The sequence below is a fragment of the Aulonocara stuartgranti genome (assembly GCF_965226115.1).
Source record: "Aulonocara stuartgranti genome assembly, chromosome: 6".
Taxonomy (NCBI): domain Eukaryota; kingdom Metazoa; phylum Chordata; class Actinopteri; order Cichliformes; family Cichlidae; genus Aulonocara; species Aulonocara stuartgranti.
The window spans coordinates 18,351,571-18,372,117 of NC_138944.1; the positions used below are offsets into that span (position 1 = coordinate 18,351,571).

The 20,547-nt window shown below is 41.4% G+C and overlaps 1 protein-coding gene across 3 annotated transcripts; it reads left to right on the forward strand.

Moving 5' to 3' along the window:
* Positions 1–373: 373 nt before the first annotated feature.
* Positions 374–19,980, forward strand: kitb (KIT proto-oncogene, receptor tyrosine kinase b). Of its 3 annotated transcripts, none has more exons than XM_082536241.1 (21): positions 374–634; positions 3,391–3,666; positions 3,751–4,035; positions 5,766–5,905; positions 7,045–7,213; positions 7,375–7,564; positions 7,658–7,773; positions 8,043–8,157; positions 9,026–9,213; positions 9,663–9,769; positions 10,489–10,615; positions 10,714–10,818; positions 11,743–11,853; positions 12,428–12,566; positions 12,658–12,725; positions 12,867–12,958; positions 15,148–15,270; positions 15,659–15,770; positions 15,985–16,084; positions 16,726–16,831; positions 16,979–17,110. In XM_082536241.1, the coding sequence occupies exons 1-21, from the start codon at positions 580–582 to the stop codon at positions 17,003–17,005; spliced, it is 2,751 nt and encodes a 916-aa protein (XP_082392367.1). In that variant the 5' UTR covers positions 374–579; the 3' UTR covers positions 17,006–17,110. The 3 variants fall into 3 exon arrangements, with proteins under 3 accessions (XP_082392367.1, XP_082392365.1, XP_082392366.1); XM_082536239.1 differs by having other exon boundaries at positions 376–634; positions 16,996–19,980; XM_082536240.1 differs by having other exon boundaries at positions 376–634; positions 12,661–12,725; positions 16,996–19,980.
* The last annotated feature ends 567 nt before the right edge of the window (positions 19,981–20,547 follow it).

A 20,547-nucleotide genomic window follows, 5' to 3' on the forward strand; every position in this document is an offset into this window, starting at 1 on the left:
ACTATGAAGTGCATCACAAACTGAAAGAGCTCCTGCGGGGAAACTCCTGCCAAGCGAGAGCTGTCATCACAACAGGACACGCTGGCCCAGTCGAAGTGTGAGGACAGGCTGCCGCCATAATAATACTTTATTACAATGTCTGTAATATAAAAAAGAATCACGTTATTTAACAGAACAGTTGATCCTCTGTATCCCTGCACCACCAGGACTTTTATTGATGGAAAATTTACTTATTCTTCCAAACGACTGAGTGAAGATGATTTTTATGGTGTTTTTTTTTTTCAGTAATAACAGACTCATCACCTTGGCCAGACTCCAACCAATGCGGGACAGCAAGGAGTGGCAATGATCCAGAGCAGGGGGGGAGGGAGAGAGGCGATGCACTGTGTCTTTAAGCTCCAATGAAATCCATCAGGGGGAGCCAGGCTGCTGGATCATTGTGTCCGTGCGCTCATTACGTTGGAGGAACCTGTGCCGCGTTATCACGCTGGACGAGGTCTCGTTGTTTTAGACACAGGATGGTTTTGTCTGCGCTTGAAACGCATGGGGTAGAGTGAAAGACTTGAAAATCACCCGACAATGAGGTTCCGCTGGGTTCTTTGTGCCTCGTATTTTATTTTGCTGCCACTAACCGGTAAGAAAACCACTTGCGATGTTATTTCAGCGCGGCGTGTGGATATCTTTTTTTTTCTCAGTGTTGACTTTATTGCTTTGTTGTGTTTTTTTTTCTCCCAACTCTTTGAGTGGGTAGTTTCAGATATTCTTACGTTTTATTGCTGTTATAGTGGTGGAATTTCTATGACGGCATCCTTAATGCTTTTCACCCTATGGTAATAATTCAAATCATTTATTTCTGTACTTTGTTCGTGCATTATTTTAGAGTCAGTGCTTCTTCGGGTCTTATTCCGTCTCCCACTTGTGCGACATGTGCTGCTGTCACCATTAAAGAGTCTTTTTTTTTGCCTATATCTTAGAGTATAGACGTAAACAGCCGAGGAAAAACAGCGTGTATCTTTGCGCATGTTTAGCGCAACCTCCTGTCCGTTTACTGTTTTTCCGGACTGTTTCAAGTCAGTCATTTAGTGCTAAAGGTAAATGTAAAGCTCTTGCCAACCCGCCAGCTTAAGTCTACAAATCATTTGTATGCATAACTGTTTAGTGGTGCGCTGGAAATACCTTTGGCGGGCAACAAGTGTGTGTGTGTTTGTGTGTTTGTGTGTCCCTGTGTGTGCCTGAGTGTTTTGTTTGAAGAGAATTAATTATTTATTCTACCCAAACGAAGAGGATAAGGTTGAGCATCCTACCAGAACAGCAAAAGAAACAAAGAAGAAGAAAGAGGAGAAGAAGAAGAAGGGGAAAAAAGATACGCATCTTCTACCACAAAGCACCCGCAGCATCTTGACATCTAACAGCTCTGGATGTTAGGATCAAAGCTTCGTGTTTAGTCACATAACTGCCTCGGGTTTTGTTTTGTTTTTTTGTTTTTTACTACTGAAACCGTTCGCTTGTTCAAATAGTTCAAATCACTGGTTGCCAAACTCATATTCTGAGAGATGCAGCATTAAAAACATGCCCTCACACCCCGCGCAAACACAGATGTGGATATTTTGGAAGGGAGGGGGGATTCACATCCTTCTCCTTTTTGCTTTCTGAGCTCTGCTTGAGCCTGGAGGCACAACAGTCACATGAAAATCCTGTTTTTGAAATGGCTCTTATCATGTGCAAATCTAAGTGGGGGAAAAGGAGAGAAAGAAAGTGGGAGGAAGACTGGTGGAGCTTAAACTAAAATGTCAGCTGGGTTTACTCATCTTAAGGGAATAGGTTTAGGGACCTTGATGCATGATTACTCAGCGGCTGTATAACTCATAATTATTGATTCTCCAATTGAGCTGTCGTGGTTAGATAGCACTCTCTCTTCAGGGAGTCTCTGTCAATCATGCCATCCTGTTTAACCACCACACTGGGCACTCTGATCTTAAACGATCAATCAACAGAAAAATAACAGCAATTATTTTGATATTTTCAGTCCTAGTCAAGCCAGGATACTGTGCTGCTTTCTTACAGCATTTCAGCTATGAGGAATTGTTTGCTTTTTAGTCTCATGTGGTAGTATTTTTAGATCTCTGGAGTGGCAGTCTGCTAACACAACAAACAGAAAATGCTGTTTTTTGTTACAACATGTACTTCAGGATTTCTGACTCCTGGTAGCTATTTTCACAATTTTCTGACCCTTTAGAAACCAAGCTACGAATGGAATAATCAGAAAAATAAAATCTACATCAGCTTTAATCTGTACACCTGCTCACCTGCTTGTTAATGCAGATACCTAATTAAGTAATCACTTGGCAGCAGCTCACTGCATTTTGCCGTGTAGCAGCGATTGAGACAATCTACTTAATTTGAAACAGAGTATGAGAATGGGGAAGGACAGCGGTGTAAGTGATTTGGACCTGGCGTGGTTGTTGGTGCCAGGCGGTCTGGTCTGAGTGTTTCAGAAACTGCTGATCTACTGGAATTTTCTCTGCGAATGCCTTGTTGATGCCAGAGGTCAGATGAGAATGGCCAGACTGCTTTGAGCTAAGGGAACAGTAAGTCACATAACTGTTTGTTAGAACTCTCGTATGCAGAAGATCGTCTCCGATTGCATAAGATATTAAACCTTGAAGCAGAGGGACTACAGCAGAAGACCACGCCGGGTGCCATTGCTGTCAGCTAAGAACAGGAAACTGTGGCTACAATCCACAGGCTAATTAAACTTGACATTAGAAGATTAGTAAAATGTTGTTGGGTCCGATCAGTATAAATGTCTGCAGCAAAATTCAGATTGCAGAATTTTACATAAAACAGCATGAATGCATACATCCATCCCGCCTTGTATCAATAGTTATGACAGCAGTGCACCCGTCTTCTAATTGCTGCTCCTATAAAGCTAAAGCAATCTCAAACTGTTCACTGTTTACTGTACTTAAATGGCCTCCATAGTCACCAGATAGCAATCCAATAGAGCACCTTTGGGATTTGGTGGAACAGCAAATTTATACCATGCATGTGTAGCTGACAAATCTGTGATGCTATCATTTCAACATGGACCAGAATCTCTGAGGAACGCTTCCAGCGCCTTGCTGAATCTGTACCAAAAGCAATGAAAGCAGTTTTAAATGAGGCTATATGTTGAAAAAAATGTTTCGATTAAGAACAACATCTCCGCTATGTCTTCACTGGGTTTTTTTCTTCAGAGGTTGTATTTAATTATATTATTATTATATTAATACACCAGAAAGCAGCAGCATTTCTTTCCCTTCTGGTGTGGATTTTTATCCAAGCCGAACCCATTCAAAATTAGCAACAGGTCCAACATCCATCATCCTTAATGTTCTTCCTCTCTACCAGTGTGGTCAGAGCCACTCATCTCCCCCGGTGGGCCTCACATCGTAGTTCCCAAGAAGGGGAAGCTAGAGCTGCGCTGCTATGACAATGCCACAACGTCTGGCGCCCCGCCCAGGTTAAGGTGGTACAGGGACAAGTCTCGCAAGCTGGATGGAGAGGTGCAGGAGGGCAACGTGGCTTTCGTCAGGCTATCAGCCGCCCAGCTTAACCACATGGGTCGCTATATATGTGTGAATAACATCACACTGGAACAGAGCTCTATCTACGTATACGTGAAAGGTGGGTGTTTAACGGGGGGGGGGCATTTGGATGTTTGTCTTCACAACATTAATCCAAATCTTTACCTGTCTGTCATCTCCCTAGACCCCTACAATGCTTTCCTGCACATCATGATAAACATCAAACTGGTGCGAGAAGGCGATAGCTGCACCATTCCCTGCCTTGTTACTGACCCCGAGGTCACCCACCTGGGTTTGGAGACCTGTGATGGACGACCTCTGCCCTCTGGTATGAGTTATAAGAGTGACCTTCAGGAAGGCATCACCATCAACAACATTCAGAAGGAATACGATGGCTGCTACGTATGTGTGGGACTTCTTCACGGAGTCAAAGTGATGTCAAGTAAATACAATCTGGAAGTACGACTCGGTAAGTAAAAGTCAAAAAGCGATATGTATTATTCGTGTTTCCTGAAATTACCATTCATGTTAATGAGAGATTAGTCACTTTTGTCCAGAGTAATTAATTACTGGTGATATATTCCCTTCAGTGTGCATATATAGAAAATATAAGGTCTTGTTACAGAACAGAGCAGGCATCAGTGACAACAGGCAGGAGCCTAATTAAGTCAGACACAGCTTGAACAAGAGGACTGAGGAAGGAAGTGGGATTCAGAGCAGCTGGAAGATGTCCAGCAGCTGCCTGATGTATGGAAGAGTACCAGCTGAGCCATCAGCTGATGTGGGCTGGCACTCAGATGTTGTTGTTATCACCTAATCTATCCGGGTTGTGATCGGAGCTTGATTTTTGCAGCGTGACTAAATGAACACCATCTTTAAGTTGTTTCATGGGTGTTAATGAAGCTAAATGTGGAGGAAGAAAACAATGGGTTTACTGCCACATTCATATTTCTCTTCATACCTGAAATACAAAAACATCCATCTATGAGCAGCTGCTGAGAGCACAGAAGCATCTTTAGAGGAACTGTTTGAATTAGGAAAAGGGAAAACTGCAAAGTCACTAGCAGGCGAGGCGATGGTGAAGTGGAAAAACGTCCATACTTTACCCGTAATTAGTAATTGGAAGTTAAAACCACAGCATTTGCTTTCACTGATGCCTCTAAAAGCATAATGGCATGTCATTAGTTCTGCAGGAATTTGGTTTGATGCAAAATGAAGGATTTTAATTTATGAAATTCATAGCTGCCTAGACTTTGGCAGCTATTGACATTTTGCTCAATATCACCAATAAGCGAAATTGTAGCATCGTAAAAAGCCAAAGCATGAGCAGATGCAATATGCATTCATCCTATGGGAAATCCATCCAGTCTTGGTTAAGACTGGAACATGATAGCGGACCAACACTGGCAAATGCAGAGCAGCTAGCATGGCTAATAATAGACAGTCCAAAAGCCTTCTGTTCACTTTCTTTTTTAGCCACAAAGAGATATTACATTTTTACGAGCTACGTGCATCTTAATAAAATAAAATCGATCATAGATACAATTTAAGTTTGTGCTTCTGTCCTCTGCATTACATCAGCACTCTTTATGCGGACCAGCTGAGGGGCAGTACGGCATGGTGTCCTTTTGAATGATGGGAAGAGGGAGAAAGCGAGAAGTACGTTGAGGAAGGGAGGAGCCGAGGGATTTGATTCCCCCAGTGAACAAAGCTCTGTAACAGAGCATGAAGGCTGTGTTTGGGTTAAATAGAATTAGTCCAGCACAAACACAGCAACCGAAGCGGCGTCTGCAGGCATTTAATGCTGGAAATTAATCGTCCTGCCTACGTGGGGACAAGTGTCTGCATTTGGTCATGCTGCTCACGTCAGTATAAAGCTGCACAGTACAAACCGCATTGGGGTATTTTATTATGGCGTTTAAATAAGCAATTTACTTATTTTTATTACATTTTAGCACAAAACCACCACATTTTTTGTTTCAGGTCAGATGAAAAGCCGCCGTTTGGGATTCATGATTTCAGATCATACCAGTCCAGAGTTATTACAGTGCAGCAGAATGATTTCAGGCTCACATATGTCGTGCTGTTAGAAGTGTCTGTGTGACAATGCACAGGTGAAAAAAATGATATGATGCTGGTTTAGATGAACTCACAAATACAGCAGTTTGCTACAGTTGCTTTTTGAATCCCTTGATTCAGTGCCAGAGTTACGCCCAGTGATCACGCTGTCCCAGAAAGACAAAGTCATCTTGAGGACAGGAGAGCAGTTCGAGCTTACCTGCAGCTCCTCCAATGTCAACGCAGACGTCATTCTCAAGTGGGACTTCCCGTCAACAGCGGTGAGAATGATTCAGGGATTTATTTGCAGTTCTTTGTCAGGGATGTTTGGCTGCCTACTTGTCAAACAGTTTGCAACGTCCTTTAGAAATGATTTCATTTTGCACAAAGCTAACATGGAGAAAAGTGAGCTCATATCCCAAGTAATGCTTTAGAGACTTTTTCGTTCAAGAAACATGTTTCCAAAAGATTTGTGATGCTGTTTAACATGTAAACAAAAAGCAGAACTATATTTTCTGTGAAGAATTATACCCAATATTTTAATATTGAAAAAAAAGTTTGAAAAAAGACCAAAAAAAAAGGAGAGAAATTCGTAAAAGTTTTGGAAACAGGTTGTAACTTCGCCTACTTTCAAGGTGCACGGTGAAGGGCAAACATGTGAAGAGGCTGATGGTCCAGCAACATTTGAAGCATGAAGAGCAACTTTCTGGTTCTGCCAGCATATTTCAGCAGCCTGTTCCCGTCATCACTGACAAAGGGTATAGGCTGAAGTAACAAAGTTGCTCTTCATACTGCAAGTGTTGCTGGAGGTTTGACCTTTGACGTGCAGAGGAGTGTCCAGACGGGGGGCTGGGGTGGCAGCTTGTGAGTAGCAAATAGTTACATTGTGCTTTTTATTCATATTTGGCACAAATTCCACACTTTGTATATGGTTGTTACTTACAATTTCTTAGTTACCAGTATAGACATTTTATATACTAGTATGTGCCACTGCTACAGTATTGTTTGATCTGTGATTTTAACCCATTGTTAGGTGGTTGCTAGGCAACATGATGGCATCATGATGTGCTAAATGCAAAATTGAGCCTTGTGGATATAAATGAGATGCTACTGTCATTAAATTAAAATGATACTATTATTTGAAGTGTTGCAGGCGCATAAATGTTACACATAGGTCATTTTAACTCCTTGGTAGGTGATGTCATAACATCTGATCTAGATAAGAAACTTAAGAAGGCTAAGACGTCACTGTGTACTGAGCTTGGTCGCTCAACTTTTGATCATAGGGAGGAGGTGCTGACAGCCAGACTTTGTATGTTACAGTAAGACTACAGTTGCTGGATTATGTAGAAAACAACAGATCTGTGTCATGTTACACCTGTAAAGCATGCTTCTTTGCCTCCTCTTTGCCACTTTGCAGCATCCTTTTGAAACACAAACCTCACACATCCTGTCCGGGGGTTTGGGTTACGAGCGTTCAACCTCACTCTTGATCCCAGCTGTTAACCAATCAGACTCAGGGACTTACCGTTGCCATGCTCACAACGAAAGAGGCCGCAGTGACGAAGCGATGGAGCTCAAAGTTTACGGTAAGAATTGGGGGCTTTGTATTTATACTCAAAAATATATTTTCAAGTTGCCCCAGTAATGTTATAGTTATTTCTGAGGCCACACATACCTGGATGTGTGCAGAATGTTATCAACCTTTTGTTCATAAAACATATTAAACTTACACATTTCTGCTCTTCAGATCAGGGGTTCATTAAAATGTTAGTAAGTCAAAGTCCAGTCCAGGAAGAGGTTAAAGAGGGAGAGAGCCTGAGCCTAAAAGTTGAATTCGATGCCTATCCTGCACCAAGCTTCATGTCCTGGTCTTACAATGGGAAGATTCTCCACAACACCACAGAGCACGTCATCACTCTCCACCGAAACAAATACAGGTACAGTTAGTTAAAAGTGAGTACTTCAAGTAACCAGTACGCTAGTATGTCACTGTGGGTTAAAGGATTTTACAAATACACTTGTTCTATCAGATACAGCAGCAAGCTGAGACTAGTGAGGGTTCTTGGCTCCGAGGGCGGGATCTACAACTTCTCAGCCAGTCACAAAGACGCATCTGTCGATCACTCGTTTCATGTGTATGTCAACAGTAAGTAGCTCTCACATTTGTTCCTTTGGGTTGTATACTTAGAACACAGTTAGTAGCTGAAATAACAATCTGTACAGAAGAGTAGCTAGATAAATCAGAGTTTTACAAACTTTTCGCCTGCATTGATTTTAGTTAAAGGAAACCTCATTTTGATCAGCTGGTACTTTTCTGTAGTAATACCACAGGTAGCCAGTATACTGGGAGTCAACAGGAGATGCTTTGTACATGTGCTGTATGCTTCATATACGACTTTCTTTTTTCTCCGTAAGGTAAGCCTGTCATTACAGCTCAGGAAGGGCCTGTTGATGGACAAGTGCGGTGCATTGCTGCAGGATACCCCGTCCCTAAGATCAGCTGGTACTTCTGTGAGCTGCCGCGCACAAGGTATCCCGAAAACGCAGCTTATATCAAGATCTTACAAAAGAGGATTAGGCCCACTGAAATTAAAATCATAATTCTGAAAAAATGATCATGAAACAGGAAATCAGTTTGCCTTTGAAATTTGATTTATTAGTAACATATTATTAAGTAAATATCTAACCAAGCCTTCAAGTACATTGTGCTTTATTAAGCACTAAAACTTTATGCCTTTTAATAAAAGTTTTAAAGCTTTTCCTATCCTAACAAACCATATGCACACTATATTTCACATATTTCCGTTCTCAGGTTAGCGACTAAGATACAAATAGTGATTTGGCCCCACTGACGAGAAGCAGCTGTATTAAAGGTCCACATGAAGATATGTATATGTAAAAAAAAAAAAAAAAGAAAGAAAGAAAAGAAAACAACAACAATTGGCTACAAATATAAATGGCTAGGTTTTAGGATCGTAGGAACAGAAAGGATCATTTTATTCTATTAGAACAGAAGTAATGGAGACGATTGCTAGAAGGAGCTGCAGAAACAGCACCCGGTTTCCACTGGGTGATCTACATCAGCGACACCACCTCTGATGTGTTTGTTGGCTGGTTCATCTGTAACTCAGATGCAGAACTGTGCTCTAGTTTCACATCTATTAGACTTAAAATTGCTTTAATTTTTCCATCTTTTTAAATTTGTTTTAGACAATTTAGCAATTGATGGAAAAGCTTTTAACGCACTTACAGTAAGGAGCTGTAAGTTTAGTATGTCTTATTTTTCCTACCTCTCCTACTGGAGTGGATCCAAAGGCACTGAATCAATAAATTGATTTGTAAAGGCTGAAACCTGCTCTTGCACGGAGTGATCGTAAGCAACCTTAATGTCTCAACAGGTGCTCACAATTGCCCAATGCCACCCAGTGGGAGACCTCAGAGGTCACTGTCCTTTCAGAGTCAACCTTTGGTAGGAGTCAAGTGGAAAGCCGACTGAATGTCAGCAAAGAGTTCACTCAGTACCACACACTGGAGTGTGTCGCTTCTACAGAGGAGGCAGAGGCCTACACCCTGTTCTCCATCAGTGGTAAGACACTGTACGGACCGCAAATAGAGCTGCAAGGAGAGTAACACAGGTGAAGCGTCAGTGTCTGCGTGGTGGGGATTTGTCTTATATAGCGCGCCACAAATACGTTGTGCAAGAATTCAAAAAGACACACAAACCCATTGACCCTTTGTCTGCACAGGCCAGGTGTGTGGTTACTGGGTACAGATTGAATGAGATTAGTGTATGCTGACTATGCAAGCTGGGATTATATGGCGCAGACTCACTAATCCTTGTCACACAAACAAACACCACTGCTGCAGCTGTCTGTTTTAACGGTAGAGGATGTCACTCCGTGTGTGTGTGTGTGTGTGTGTGTGTGTGTGTGTGTGTGTGTGTGTGTGTGTGTGTGTGTGTGTGTGTGTGTAACTACCAAAACTTCAATGCTCCATGAGATTTCTCACTCTGGGTTTGTTGGTGTTCATTCTCAGAGCGTGTGGTCCCCCATAAACTCTTCACGCCTCTTCTAACCGGCATGGTGGCTACTGGGGTCTTACTCAGCCTCGTGTTAGTGGTGCTGCTTTATAAGTACTTGCAGGTAAGGAAAAAGGAAATAAACTGTGCATGCCTTATGATTATTGTGATTTTAAGCCCGGGTTTAAGTAGGGTCACAGATTTGACGTAAATCACAAAACTCTTTGGCCATCAGCCCCTTTCAAACCCATGAATCAGTTTCAAAGATTATAAACATCAATCTCAAATCAGGATCATCAAGCAGCATTGACATACACTTTGCATCCCAGGAAAGTAAATGGCTTTGGGAGTTTCTGGCAAAGGGCCCATTCTCATTTACTAATGACTCATGCCTCCATCGTGTTTAGAGTACGTTAAAGTTAGAAGCATCTTTCTTTCGTTCTGCATTTGGCAGTGATGTTTTGCACGCAAGAGTGACGGTAAATTCTTTTAATCAACATGAATGTGTCCTAATGAATTTCAGTTGAATCAGTCAACCATTTGAAGTGCAGACATGCTGTAGTTAAAGGATTTTTGACACTGCGATCACGCCTCCAGCCATTAATTTGCCCCCCTGAGCATGCTGTGCTTATTGCTCTCAGATGAGTCAGACTCCTTGAGAAGTAGCTCACGCATCTGCAGTGGGATCGTCAGGGGGAAAGTCTAGACTCGGGCTGACAACTAAAGTGCATCTTTGTAAAAGAGCAACGTGAAAGGGAATATGAGCTATACAGTCGAACACAACAAACAGTCCCGGGAAGCTGATCTGACGTCACTTTTTCTCTCCCCTCCAAACTTTAACAGAAACCAAAGTTCCAGATTCAGTGGAAGGTCATCGAGACTGTCCATGGAAACAACCATATATATATTGACCCCACCCAGCTGCCATATGACTCCAAATGGGAGTTCCCCAGGCAGAAACTGCGCTTTGGTAGGACAGTGTGTGTAAGAGTGCAAATGTACAGCGACTGTTATCATTTTTAGAGCATGAATGAAGTGTTAAAGTTTGTTTTTGGTGTTTATTTGAAGGTAAGACCCTGGGCTCTGGGGCGTTTGGAAAGGTAGTGAGGGCCACGGCATACGGATTGTGTTCTGCAGACGCTGTGACAACCGTCGCTGTTAAGATGCTGAAACGTAAGTCTATATTTTCCCCATCACCGTCTCTGTGTTGTAACAATATTATATAAAGTGGTACAAAGTACTCAGTACTGTACTTAAAGAGTGAAAACACCAAAATTCAAAGTGTTTGACAGCAATCCCATGTTTAAAATTGAATGAAAAATGATGAAAAATAAATCTAACCTGGAAGTGACAGAAATTGCAGTTCCTTAAGTGGCTCCGAAAGCAAGTCAGTGCACACAGACTCTGTGTTAATGAATACAGTGGGGCCTTTTGTTTTTTATTTTTAATAACTCATTTTGATACTTGCAAGAAGTAAAGTTAGTTATATGGAAGCTGCCTGCTCGTCCTAACCTTCGCTAATTAAAATCAGTAAACTAGATCGCTCACTTTTGGTCTTTTGGAGCATTTTAAAGGAATTACATGACAAATATTACGGCTTGCTGCTTGGTACAGCTTGTATAAGAAGACTGTGGCTCTGTTTTTACTCCACACTAATTAGGAGGCATGTGTGTCCGAGCTACTCACCCCTACAGTCTATGGGGCCTGCTTGCTGACAGAGCTTGCTTGGGTTAGCTGATAACTTAGCACTCCAACCAATTGTCCAAATATTCTGACTCGAAAAAAACAAACACTCAAACAATAACAACAACATAAACAAGTTTCAGAGTAGAGACGAATATGAAGTTGTTTTTTCTCTTTTTACAATTCTTTTAATCCCCCACATTTATGTTAGATTGGAAAACACTGGGCTGAAAACCAAATAACTGTTACACCGCCACTAGTGTCACTACTGGTACTGTTTCTTCTGTATTTCTGATTGCCGTTAGGCTTTTAAATATGAGAATACGCCAGTCACAAAGGAATACTTTCACTTTACGGCCTTTGATTTTGTGCTTATACGTCTTCCACTTTAATGTTGTGATGATGTCATCTCAGCCAACGCTCACTCCACGGAGAAGGAGGCGCTGATGTCTGAGCTGAAGGTTCTCATTTACCTTGGAAACCACGTTAACATCGTTAACCTGCTGGGAGCCTGCACCGTCGGAGGTGAGAGGAGTCACTACGAGCACAATTAGTTCACTCAGAATCAGATTTGCATGTGAGATATTTTTGGATTGGTTTTGTCGTGTCGGGGGCACATAAACCTTACACATCTGCACTCTTGTTTTATTGTTGACTGTCATGATTTATGATTATGAATATTGTCTGGGAGACACATTTGCCATATCCTCATGTGGTGACTCACTGCTGTACCCGGCCATTATCAGCATCTGCCTTCGATATGAAGACGTGATTCATTTTACCTTGCCACAAATCTGCTGTGTGTGTGTTCAATATTATTTAGCTGTCTAGACCTCAGTATTGATTATAATTTAGTTTGGTGTTTTTTTCCACAGATGTATGCATAAGCACTTATTGTGAGAGAAACAAGGAATAGTGACATTGTTTCCTCTGTTTAAACATGATCAGCTTTTAAACACCCTTGTTGTCAAGCCTCATCACTGTGTCAGAACTGCTTGCCGTTTCTTCTCATTTTCATTGTGCTGTCATGGTTTAAAAATCAGTGACTGATGGTTGTCGTTTTTGTATTGTTTTGGTTTTTGTCCCTGTATTCTGCCAGGACCACTTTTGGTAATTACAGAGTACTGTTGCTATGGGGACCTCCTCAACTTCCTCAGAAGGAAAAGAGAGTCCTTCCTAAACTCCAGAGCTGGGGATGGTTACTACCACAATGTCTCGAACCCAACAGAGTCCACAAGGTGCGTATGTGCAGGAATGCTTCATGGCGATGACAGCTGAAAGTGGCTAGTTTCTCTACTTACGTGTTTGTATCTGTGTGTATTTCTTTAGCAGTGAGGCTACTGGTGCAGGATATATGCCCATGCGTCCCTCTGAGAAAGAAAGGTCCTCTGAGTCAGGTACAACGTCGCTCTCTCTTTACATTTCTAATTACAATACACTGCATAACCAATAGCATGCCTCCACAAAGGATGAAAATTCCCTACAAATGAATCAAAACTGGAATTCTCGCATATAACTGAAGTGCATTGTGTGCCTAGATGACATAGATGAGCTGTCCTTGGATGCTGAAGATCTCCTCAGCTTTTCCTACCAGGTGGCCAAAGGAATGGAGTACATTACTTCCAGGAATGTAAGGCTTTTACAGACTGTTAATAAACAGTATATAGACTCGTCATGGGAGAGATTTAAAAGTGCTGTTCCTAGTTCATAAATCATGGCATGGCTCAGGGCCAATATTCGTGCAGAACTTTTTCTTTCAGCTAATGGCATCATTATAGTAGGAAACCACGGCATTGCTGCATTTCAAACGTATACTGCACACAAGCAGATTAAACAATTAGGCGTCTCTATTTAATGCTGTCAATTCAGCAATGAAAAAAATGCCAAATGTAACGATGAAGTTACAGAGAATTTGTTCAGTTATCACATAACTGCATCTTCCCCCAGGCTGTGTGGAGCATTTTAGCCATTAAGGCACTGCTTTGTTTTATGCCATATTTAGATTCAACGCACAAAGTCGACTAGGCGTATAAATCAAGTCGAGATAATGTCACATATCTGGATTGCATCTCAGGACCAGTGTTGTCTTTACAAACTTCTGTATTTGCTGACACACCCATACAACCATAAAACACTCAAGCTGCAAGCTGCACAATCCAAACATTGATGTTTTGCACACTGCATTAGTGCTTGCTGATTTACAGCATTTCTCACAGCGACTTTCAAACAATCAGGTAGAAGCAGAACTCTTACATGCGCTACCTTGTCAATGCTAGTTACCAAAAACAACGAAGTGCACTTGGTAGTTGTAGGACTACACAAACGTAGACGCAGCAGAAATTAAATCCTACAAGAGTGATCCGGTGGACAGGAACATGATTCCAAATGAAAGGAAATTAAATGAATTAAAGTTTGAAGAAGCTCCACCTTAGTTACATACAAACAGTCAGCCTTAAACCGCTTCAATTGCTCAGACTGTACTTTTATTTATTTATTTAATTTATGGCTTATTTCTACTAATTTATCCATTTGGATTGCATTCCCTACCATATTTTTTCATGATTTCAGTAGAAACATGGCTTCTGTGCCCAGGTTACCTGAACAGTTAAAAGAAAATATGACATGAATTACAAAAAAGTCCAAAAAAGTTGGGCACCGTTTTGCCCCCAGTACCATCCGAGGCTTTTGAATTGAGTGCTGGATGATTCCTCTCTTCTTTAGTCCACAGGACTTGGCGTCCAAGTTTTCCAAAGAGAATTTCAAATTTCGATTCATCTGCCCTCAGATCAGTTTCCCCCTTTGCCTCAGTCCACTTTAAACGAGCTTTGGCCCAGAGAAGACAGCAGGGTCTCTGTATCATGTGCATGATAGAGCTTTAACCTGTATTTGTGGAGTGCACGGTGAACTGTGTTCACAGTGCTCACGAGCCCATGGAGGGATTTCCATGACAGGATCATGCCTGTTTTAAATGTAGTGCTGCCTGAGTTTCATATGATTTTCAGCCTTGTCCATTGCGCATACAGATTTCTCCACATTCTGTGGAATTGAAGATCATTACTCTGAAATTGTTCCACAGTTTGCAGATTCATTTTTTTGCCGATTGGTGAACCACTCCCCATCTTTACTTCATGTTACTGATCTGTTGCAATCAAATTCGAAATGAGCTAGATTTTTCTTAAATGCATTTTCTTTTTTTAAACGTTTGATGTTTTTCCTATATTGTGTTGTCATTCAAATATGGACTCAAGAGATTTGCAAATGCATGCATTTTGTTTTTACATAGCAGCCCAGCTTTTTTAAAATTATGATCGTAATAACACAATTCCCCTTTTGTTGTGTAAAGAAACTGTGCTCAAACACAGCTTTAACGGTGTCTTTCGCCACAGCTGATTCGTTTCTCACAGACACAAACTGGTGGCAGGCCAACAGAGAGCCCAAGCTGGTGACACTTTTTCTTTGTAACATAAAGATGAAAAAAAGTGTTTTACTTCCCTCTACGATGCAATCTTAAAACCGTTTTATTAACCAGTTACACTCTTAAATAAGACAAAAGTAACTGTTTAGAATGATCGTGTAAAACGTGGCACCCGTTTACCCACACATGCTTTCTTGAATTTTGTTTGGTCATATTGAGTCATTGTTTCTCCTTCTTCTACTTCTTCTTCTTTTGTAAACACGTCAGTTCGCCTTTTGTGTTTGCCACAAGCTTTACCGGCCTCGCCTCCTTTGTAAGCGTGCCCTGTCATTCACTGCAGAAACCGGTTGCTGTGTCAATGCTCATCGCTGTGTTTGTTTCTGCTGCCGCGTTTGTGTGCGCAGTGCATCCACAGGGATCTTGCAGCTAGAAACATTCTGCTGACTCACGGCAGGGTGGCGAAGATCTGCGACTTTGGCTTGGCACGAGACATCACCACCGATGCCAGCTATGTGCTCCGTGGAAACGTGAGTCTGTCTTTCCGTCTGTCAGTCTTTCGCTCCCTCCTCCTTTGTTCTTTGTTCCCGCTCCGTCTCCGCAAACCAAGACAGGAAAACTCCCACGCTCGCTTCTCTTTACTGAGTCTGAACTGCTCTATGAAACAATACATGTAGAATTTTTGTGAAGAAAGTTGGACAGCAAGCTAAAAAGGAAAAGATGAAAAGTTTGCAGTTACACTGGCCAAACAAGAAGAAAGTTCTGTTCATTTTGTACACGAAGGCATTATTTATTGAATTGTATTTTATAAAACTTTCATATAACTTTTTTCACACTGAAAATTTAGATTCTTTTTGATGGGCTATATTATATTCTTATAAATGAGGACACGAGTTCATGGCTCTCTCCCTCCTTCAGGCTCGTCTGCCGGTCAAGTGGATGTCACCTGAGAGTATTTTTGACTGCGTCTACACGATTGAGAGTGACGTGTGGTCCTACGGCATCCTGCTCTGGGAAATATTCTCCCTCGGTAACATTTCCATTTTATGCTTTACTTTCCTTTTACTGTTTCAAATCATCATTGTCATCCATTTGACTGGGGGCTTTAGTACAGGCTTATTAATGCTCACAAGCAGCAACATAGCTTAGGGCACGCACGCAAAGTGGCATTGATTGAGAAGCCAACAGTACCGTGCAAATCAATATTTTTTTCCTTTAAAAATGATGTAAAGTTGTTGTTGCAGGTAACAGCCCGTACCCTGGGATGCAGGTGGGATCTGCATTTTATAGGATGATTCAGGAAGGCCACAGGATGAGCAGGCCTGAGTATGCCCCCACTGAGATGTAAGTGCATGTTTGTGAGAATGAGTCTGTTTCATATACTGCCATCACAAAGGTTGCAGGAAGTCGTGTGTTTGTTTTTTTTTACTATCAGGTGATAAACAGATTATTTTTTCAATTAATAAAATATGTGTTTTAGGCCTTGGTCAAGCACTTACTTCATCCCAACCTTTTTCTTTGATGATATAAGCAGGGCAGAACCAACAACGCCAACAGTGTAGAAGCTAAAAGCAGAGAACTGTTTTATTCAAAACAAATTATCACTCTGTTTTGTGGTGATCAATTAATAATTCTTTGTTTTTATTTATAACCTGGACTTCTTTTATTATAATTTTACATGATCAGTTATTTAAATAAATTATTTGGATCTAATTTATATGTTGTTTTCCATCAGTGGGTACTTGAACTAAATCAGCAGCAGTTAAGGTGTAAAAGCCAAATATGTTATTATTTGTTCGATGCTGCCTTATATCCATGACTAAAGTCATTTTCTACAACGTGACTGATGCAATATGAGCTGTTACAGGCTATGAACCTGTCAGCCTGTAGTTTAGATGTATAAAATAGCTAGATTGTTTTTGTGTTCTGGCTGTTTCTCTGTATCCCAGACATATAAACTAATGCCAGTGTGACCTGCGTTGTAGGTATGACATGATGCTGTCCTGCTGGAACCACGATCCTCTGAAAAGGCCTTCCTTCAAAAAGCTGGTGGAGAAAACAGAGCTGCTGCTGTCAGAAAATACCAAGAATGTGAGTGCAAGAACGACTCTTAGTCTTACTTTTGTAATCTGTCTTTTTTGTTTTTCACTCATTTCCCTACATTTTATCTCCAAAGCACAAAAATTATGTTGTTTTTTTTTCTTTTTTTCTTTCTTTCTTTCTTTCGTAAAACACAAGTCTGTGTTACTCCTCAGGTGTACCTGACCCTGAGTAATGCTTCAGGTCCTCCAGAGCAGCAGAGGGCGCCATCACGGAGACTGAGCTCAGTCTGCAGCACAACAGCCCCCAACCAACCTTTACTGCAGAACACAGCTGACGTCTTCCTGGACTATGTCTGACACACCAATTGGACACATACATAAATCCCCACCTTCCTGACCTTCCTCACCTCATACCACACAAACTACACTCCACTCTACTACAACTAACAGCTGATCATTTTAAACAAACTCTCAAATGCTGGCCTTCCTGCATCTTCCATACACACACACACTCACACATACAGAAACACACACACATATAGATATTGTACATATTGAGGGCTGCACTTGGCTCTCAGCCTCTATCTACTCTTGCCCTTTCAATATTGATCTCCATGGTAGGTATTTCAGGTGCACGTCTAAATAAAGCAGACCTCAGCACTAACCGGCCATCAGATACATCACCCATCAGCAGTGGGAAGAGTCTTGGCTCACATTCAGCCTTAGATTACATCTTAAGATGCTTTGGAGAAAACAAAAGGCTGCCAGTACATGTACATACCTGCACAGGGGAGATGATAGTGAACTGATAAATAAATAAACAGAGTTGATGCTGTGACTAGAGGACCTCTTTGTATCAGACTTGTCTGCCATTTCATAGAAATATTTTTGACATTTTGGGACTTTCTTGTTGAGAGATAGATGAGAAGAATTATACCATCCTCGTGTCGCCGCATGCAAATGAGGAAGTAAAGCTTAAAAACTGTAGTTTCTAGTTTAGGAGACACAATACACAGGTAATCAGCTTGTCTGGCTTGGTCCAATGGTAACAAAATCTGCACACCAGCATTTCTAAAGCTTGGACACTTGTGCAGTTGCTAAACATTGAGTAAAAGATATGTAAGATAGTAGAATAGCCCCTGAGCTGCATGCCTGTGGTAGTTTTGCCTTTTTAGAGTGTACAGCTTTGAGTTGTGCTTACGTAACTGTCACCATGCTGCTGTTGTAGGTGTTGAATGGTGTGGTTCATACAAAATTATCAGTCTGTGCAGTCTTTAACTCGTCTCCATATGTTCTTTATTGCTGTCTATCAGTATTTACCAGTGAAAGCCGATAAAACCAATCAGTTGAACTACAAGTTTGTCTTAAAGACGTTAAGGCCTGTAAGAGTTTGGCCCAAGAAACAAGGCATCTAACCAGATACTTGCTTTGGATGGCATCACTTTGGCCTTCATTATTAATGTGAAGATCTAAGATAGATATTTTAACACAGACATTGAAGAAATGTTTAGGAGTGCCTTCTCTAATCTGCACAAGATTGTCAAAGTTAGGAGACCCTGCCTTAGAGGGATGCTGAAAAACTAGTCCACACATTTGCTAATTCTAGTCTGGACTGATATATAATTGTGATATATGCCTAAAAAAAGCATCCATTTGATCAGAATTCCTGGAGGAAGGAACTTAAAACAAGATCCTACTATGTGTTTGGTTGGCTGACGCCATCTCTGCCATTAAGATTAGACTAAAATGATAGAGCTTATATTAAAGGCTACCATTAGAAGTGCCTTCTCATTCTCTGTGACTCCAATGCTATGTGAGCAAAGATGATGGCACTGCAGCACTCATTAGAAGTTGCCATGGTAGTTAATGAAGTCTCAGTAATGGATTTTTGCACATTAGAGGCACCAGATTGTACAGAAGCTATTCGGTGGCTTCTAGCTGGTATTCAGTGGTGACTTGGGGCAGATCCTTCTTATGAGACATGGTAGCTGCACTGTGATGGCGCTTGAAGAGCTTAATCTTGTGGAGGAATGTTAGGATTGAAGAAGATTTTTGACAAAATCCTGCTGGACTTCGGTGAGGGAAAGATTCTTGTTTTTCTAGAGGAGGTTGATTCTGCTGTTGAACTCACTGGGGAGAGATGAGGTCATTCAGAGCAACACTGCCAACCCAGAGTGGCTCGGTGCCTGAAGACAAAGATCCTTCCAGGAGTTTTTGCTGCTTGTGCGTGAGCATCATTTGTATCCTTCCTGAAGTTCCTACATACCCTCTGCCTCTCCGGAAATACCTCTGCATTACCGAGTAATGTAGGAATCATGTGATTTAGAAACCAGGACACTGCCATTGTTTAAGGTATTCCATCAATCACATGCTGCCCCATCCGCTGGCTACACACGTGCCGAGCCCGTCTGACCCATTTCCTTTCCTTCTTTCACAAACCCAAGAATAGGTCTCAGGGTTCTTCCATGGTTGACAGTGCATCACTGACGTCATGAAATCGCCCGTGGTGGCGCTGGAGGGTTGAAATGGGGAACATGTCATGTGTCGCTGCTGTGTTTAGGAGGCATAGCCTTTCAATCCAGACATCTTGCTTAAAACATTCTGCCTAAGAGGGCAGACTGGATGTTGGAAAGGTTAATTGTTCTTATGTCACTCAGCAAAAATATTTTCCCAAAATGTCAAATCCTAAAACCTTAAAACTTGTTTTCAGCAGGCCTTTAAATGAACACGTTTCTCTAAGGTAGTACAAAGTGTCTTTGAAGAGGAAACAAAAAGAAGAAGAGAAGCCATAGCAGAGTGGCATGCAAGCGATAATTCCTAATGAAAAAGATAAAGCCATAAAAGTTACATAAACACGAATTTCCACCTGTGCGTTGTAGCTTTGAAAACTGTGACTTATAAACAACAATTGCTGTATGTTTTTATGGATAACTTTAGTCTCTTTAGCAAAGCCAGTGTGGCCAAGGATTTAGGACTGATTGTGTGCTTTTTACTGTATGTCAAACCTGTATGCAATGTAAATATCTTAGAGATGTGCCTTTAGACTTTTTTTTTTTTTAAGTGAATGCATTTGTTTGTGACAGTTATTGGTGAGAGAGCAGAAAAATGTTTCTGCACTCTGGCTTTCGGGTTCTTGCAGTTTTGATACAGTTGGTTGACTTGTAATAATAAAGAATGTACCTGTGATGGTCAAACTAACTGCAATAAGTCTTTTATTGTTTTCTGTGAAACAACATGGAGTCGTAAAAGAAACTCTTGTGAAATGTTGCCTCAGGTTGCCAACATGGTCCAACCATCATGTGTCGCATGATGCTTCTTGATGAAAGGTTGCCATCCCTGTTCCATGGATGCATTTTAATGGCAGTAATTACTGTAGGAGTAATAGCACTTTTCAGTCAAACTTCTAATGTGAACCTCAGATGGGCACTAGGATTGCCAGCCAGATACACTATGTTGTCAAAAGTATTCACTCACCCATACTGACTTCAGGTGTTTCAGTCACTCGCATGGCCACAAGTGTAAAGAATTAAGCACCTAGGCATGCAGACAACTTTTACAAACATTTGTGAATGAATGGGTCACCTTAGGAGCTCAGTGAATTCCAGCAACTCTGTGCAACAACTCCAGTGGTGAAATTTTCTCACTAGTAAAAATTCCAGCTATTAGTGGTGTTATAGCAAAGTGGAAGCGATCGGGAACAAGACCAACTCAGCTATGAAGTGGTAGATCGCATAAAATCACAGTATAGCACGGCGCCACTGAACT

Bases quoted from the DNA above. Each gene is read 5' to 3' on its own strand.
- kitb (XM_082536239.1), top strand. From the start codon at position 580: ATGAGGTTCCGCTGGGTTCTTTGTGCCTCGTATTTTATTTTGCTGCCA. The intron at 4,036-5,765 runs GTAAGTAAAAGT...CCCTTGATTCAG, and splicing joins CAATCTGGAAGTACGACTCG to TGCCAGAGTTACGCCCAGTG. The intron at 12,567-12,657 runs GTGCGTATGTGC...GTATTTCTTTAG, and splicing joins AACCCAACAGAGTCCACAAG to CAGTGAGGCTACTGGTGCAG.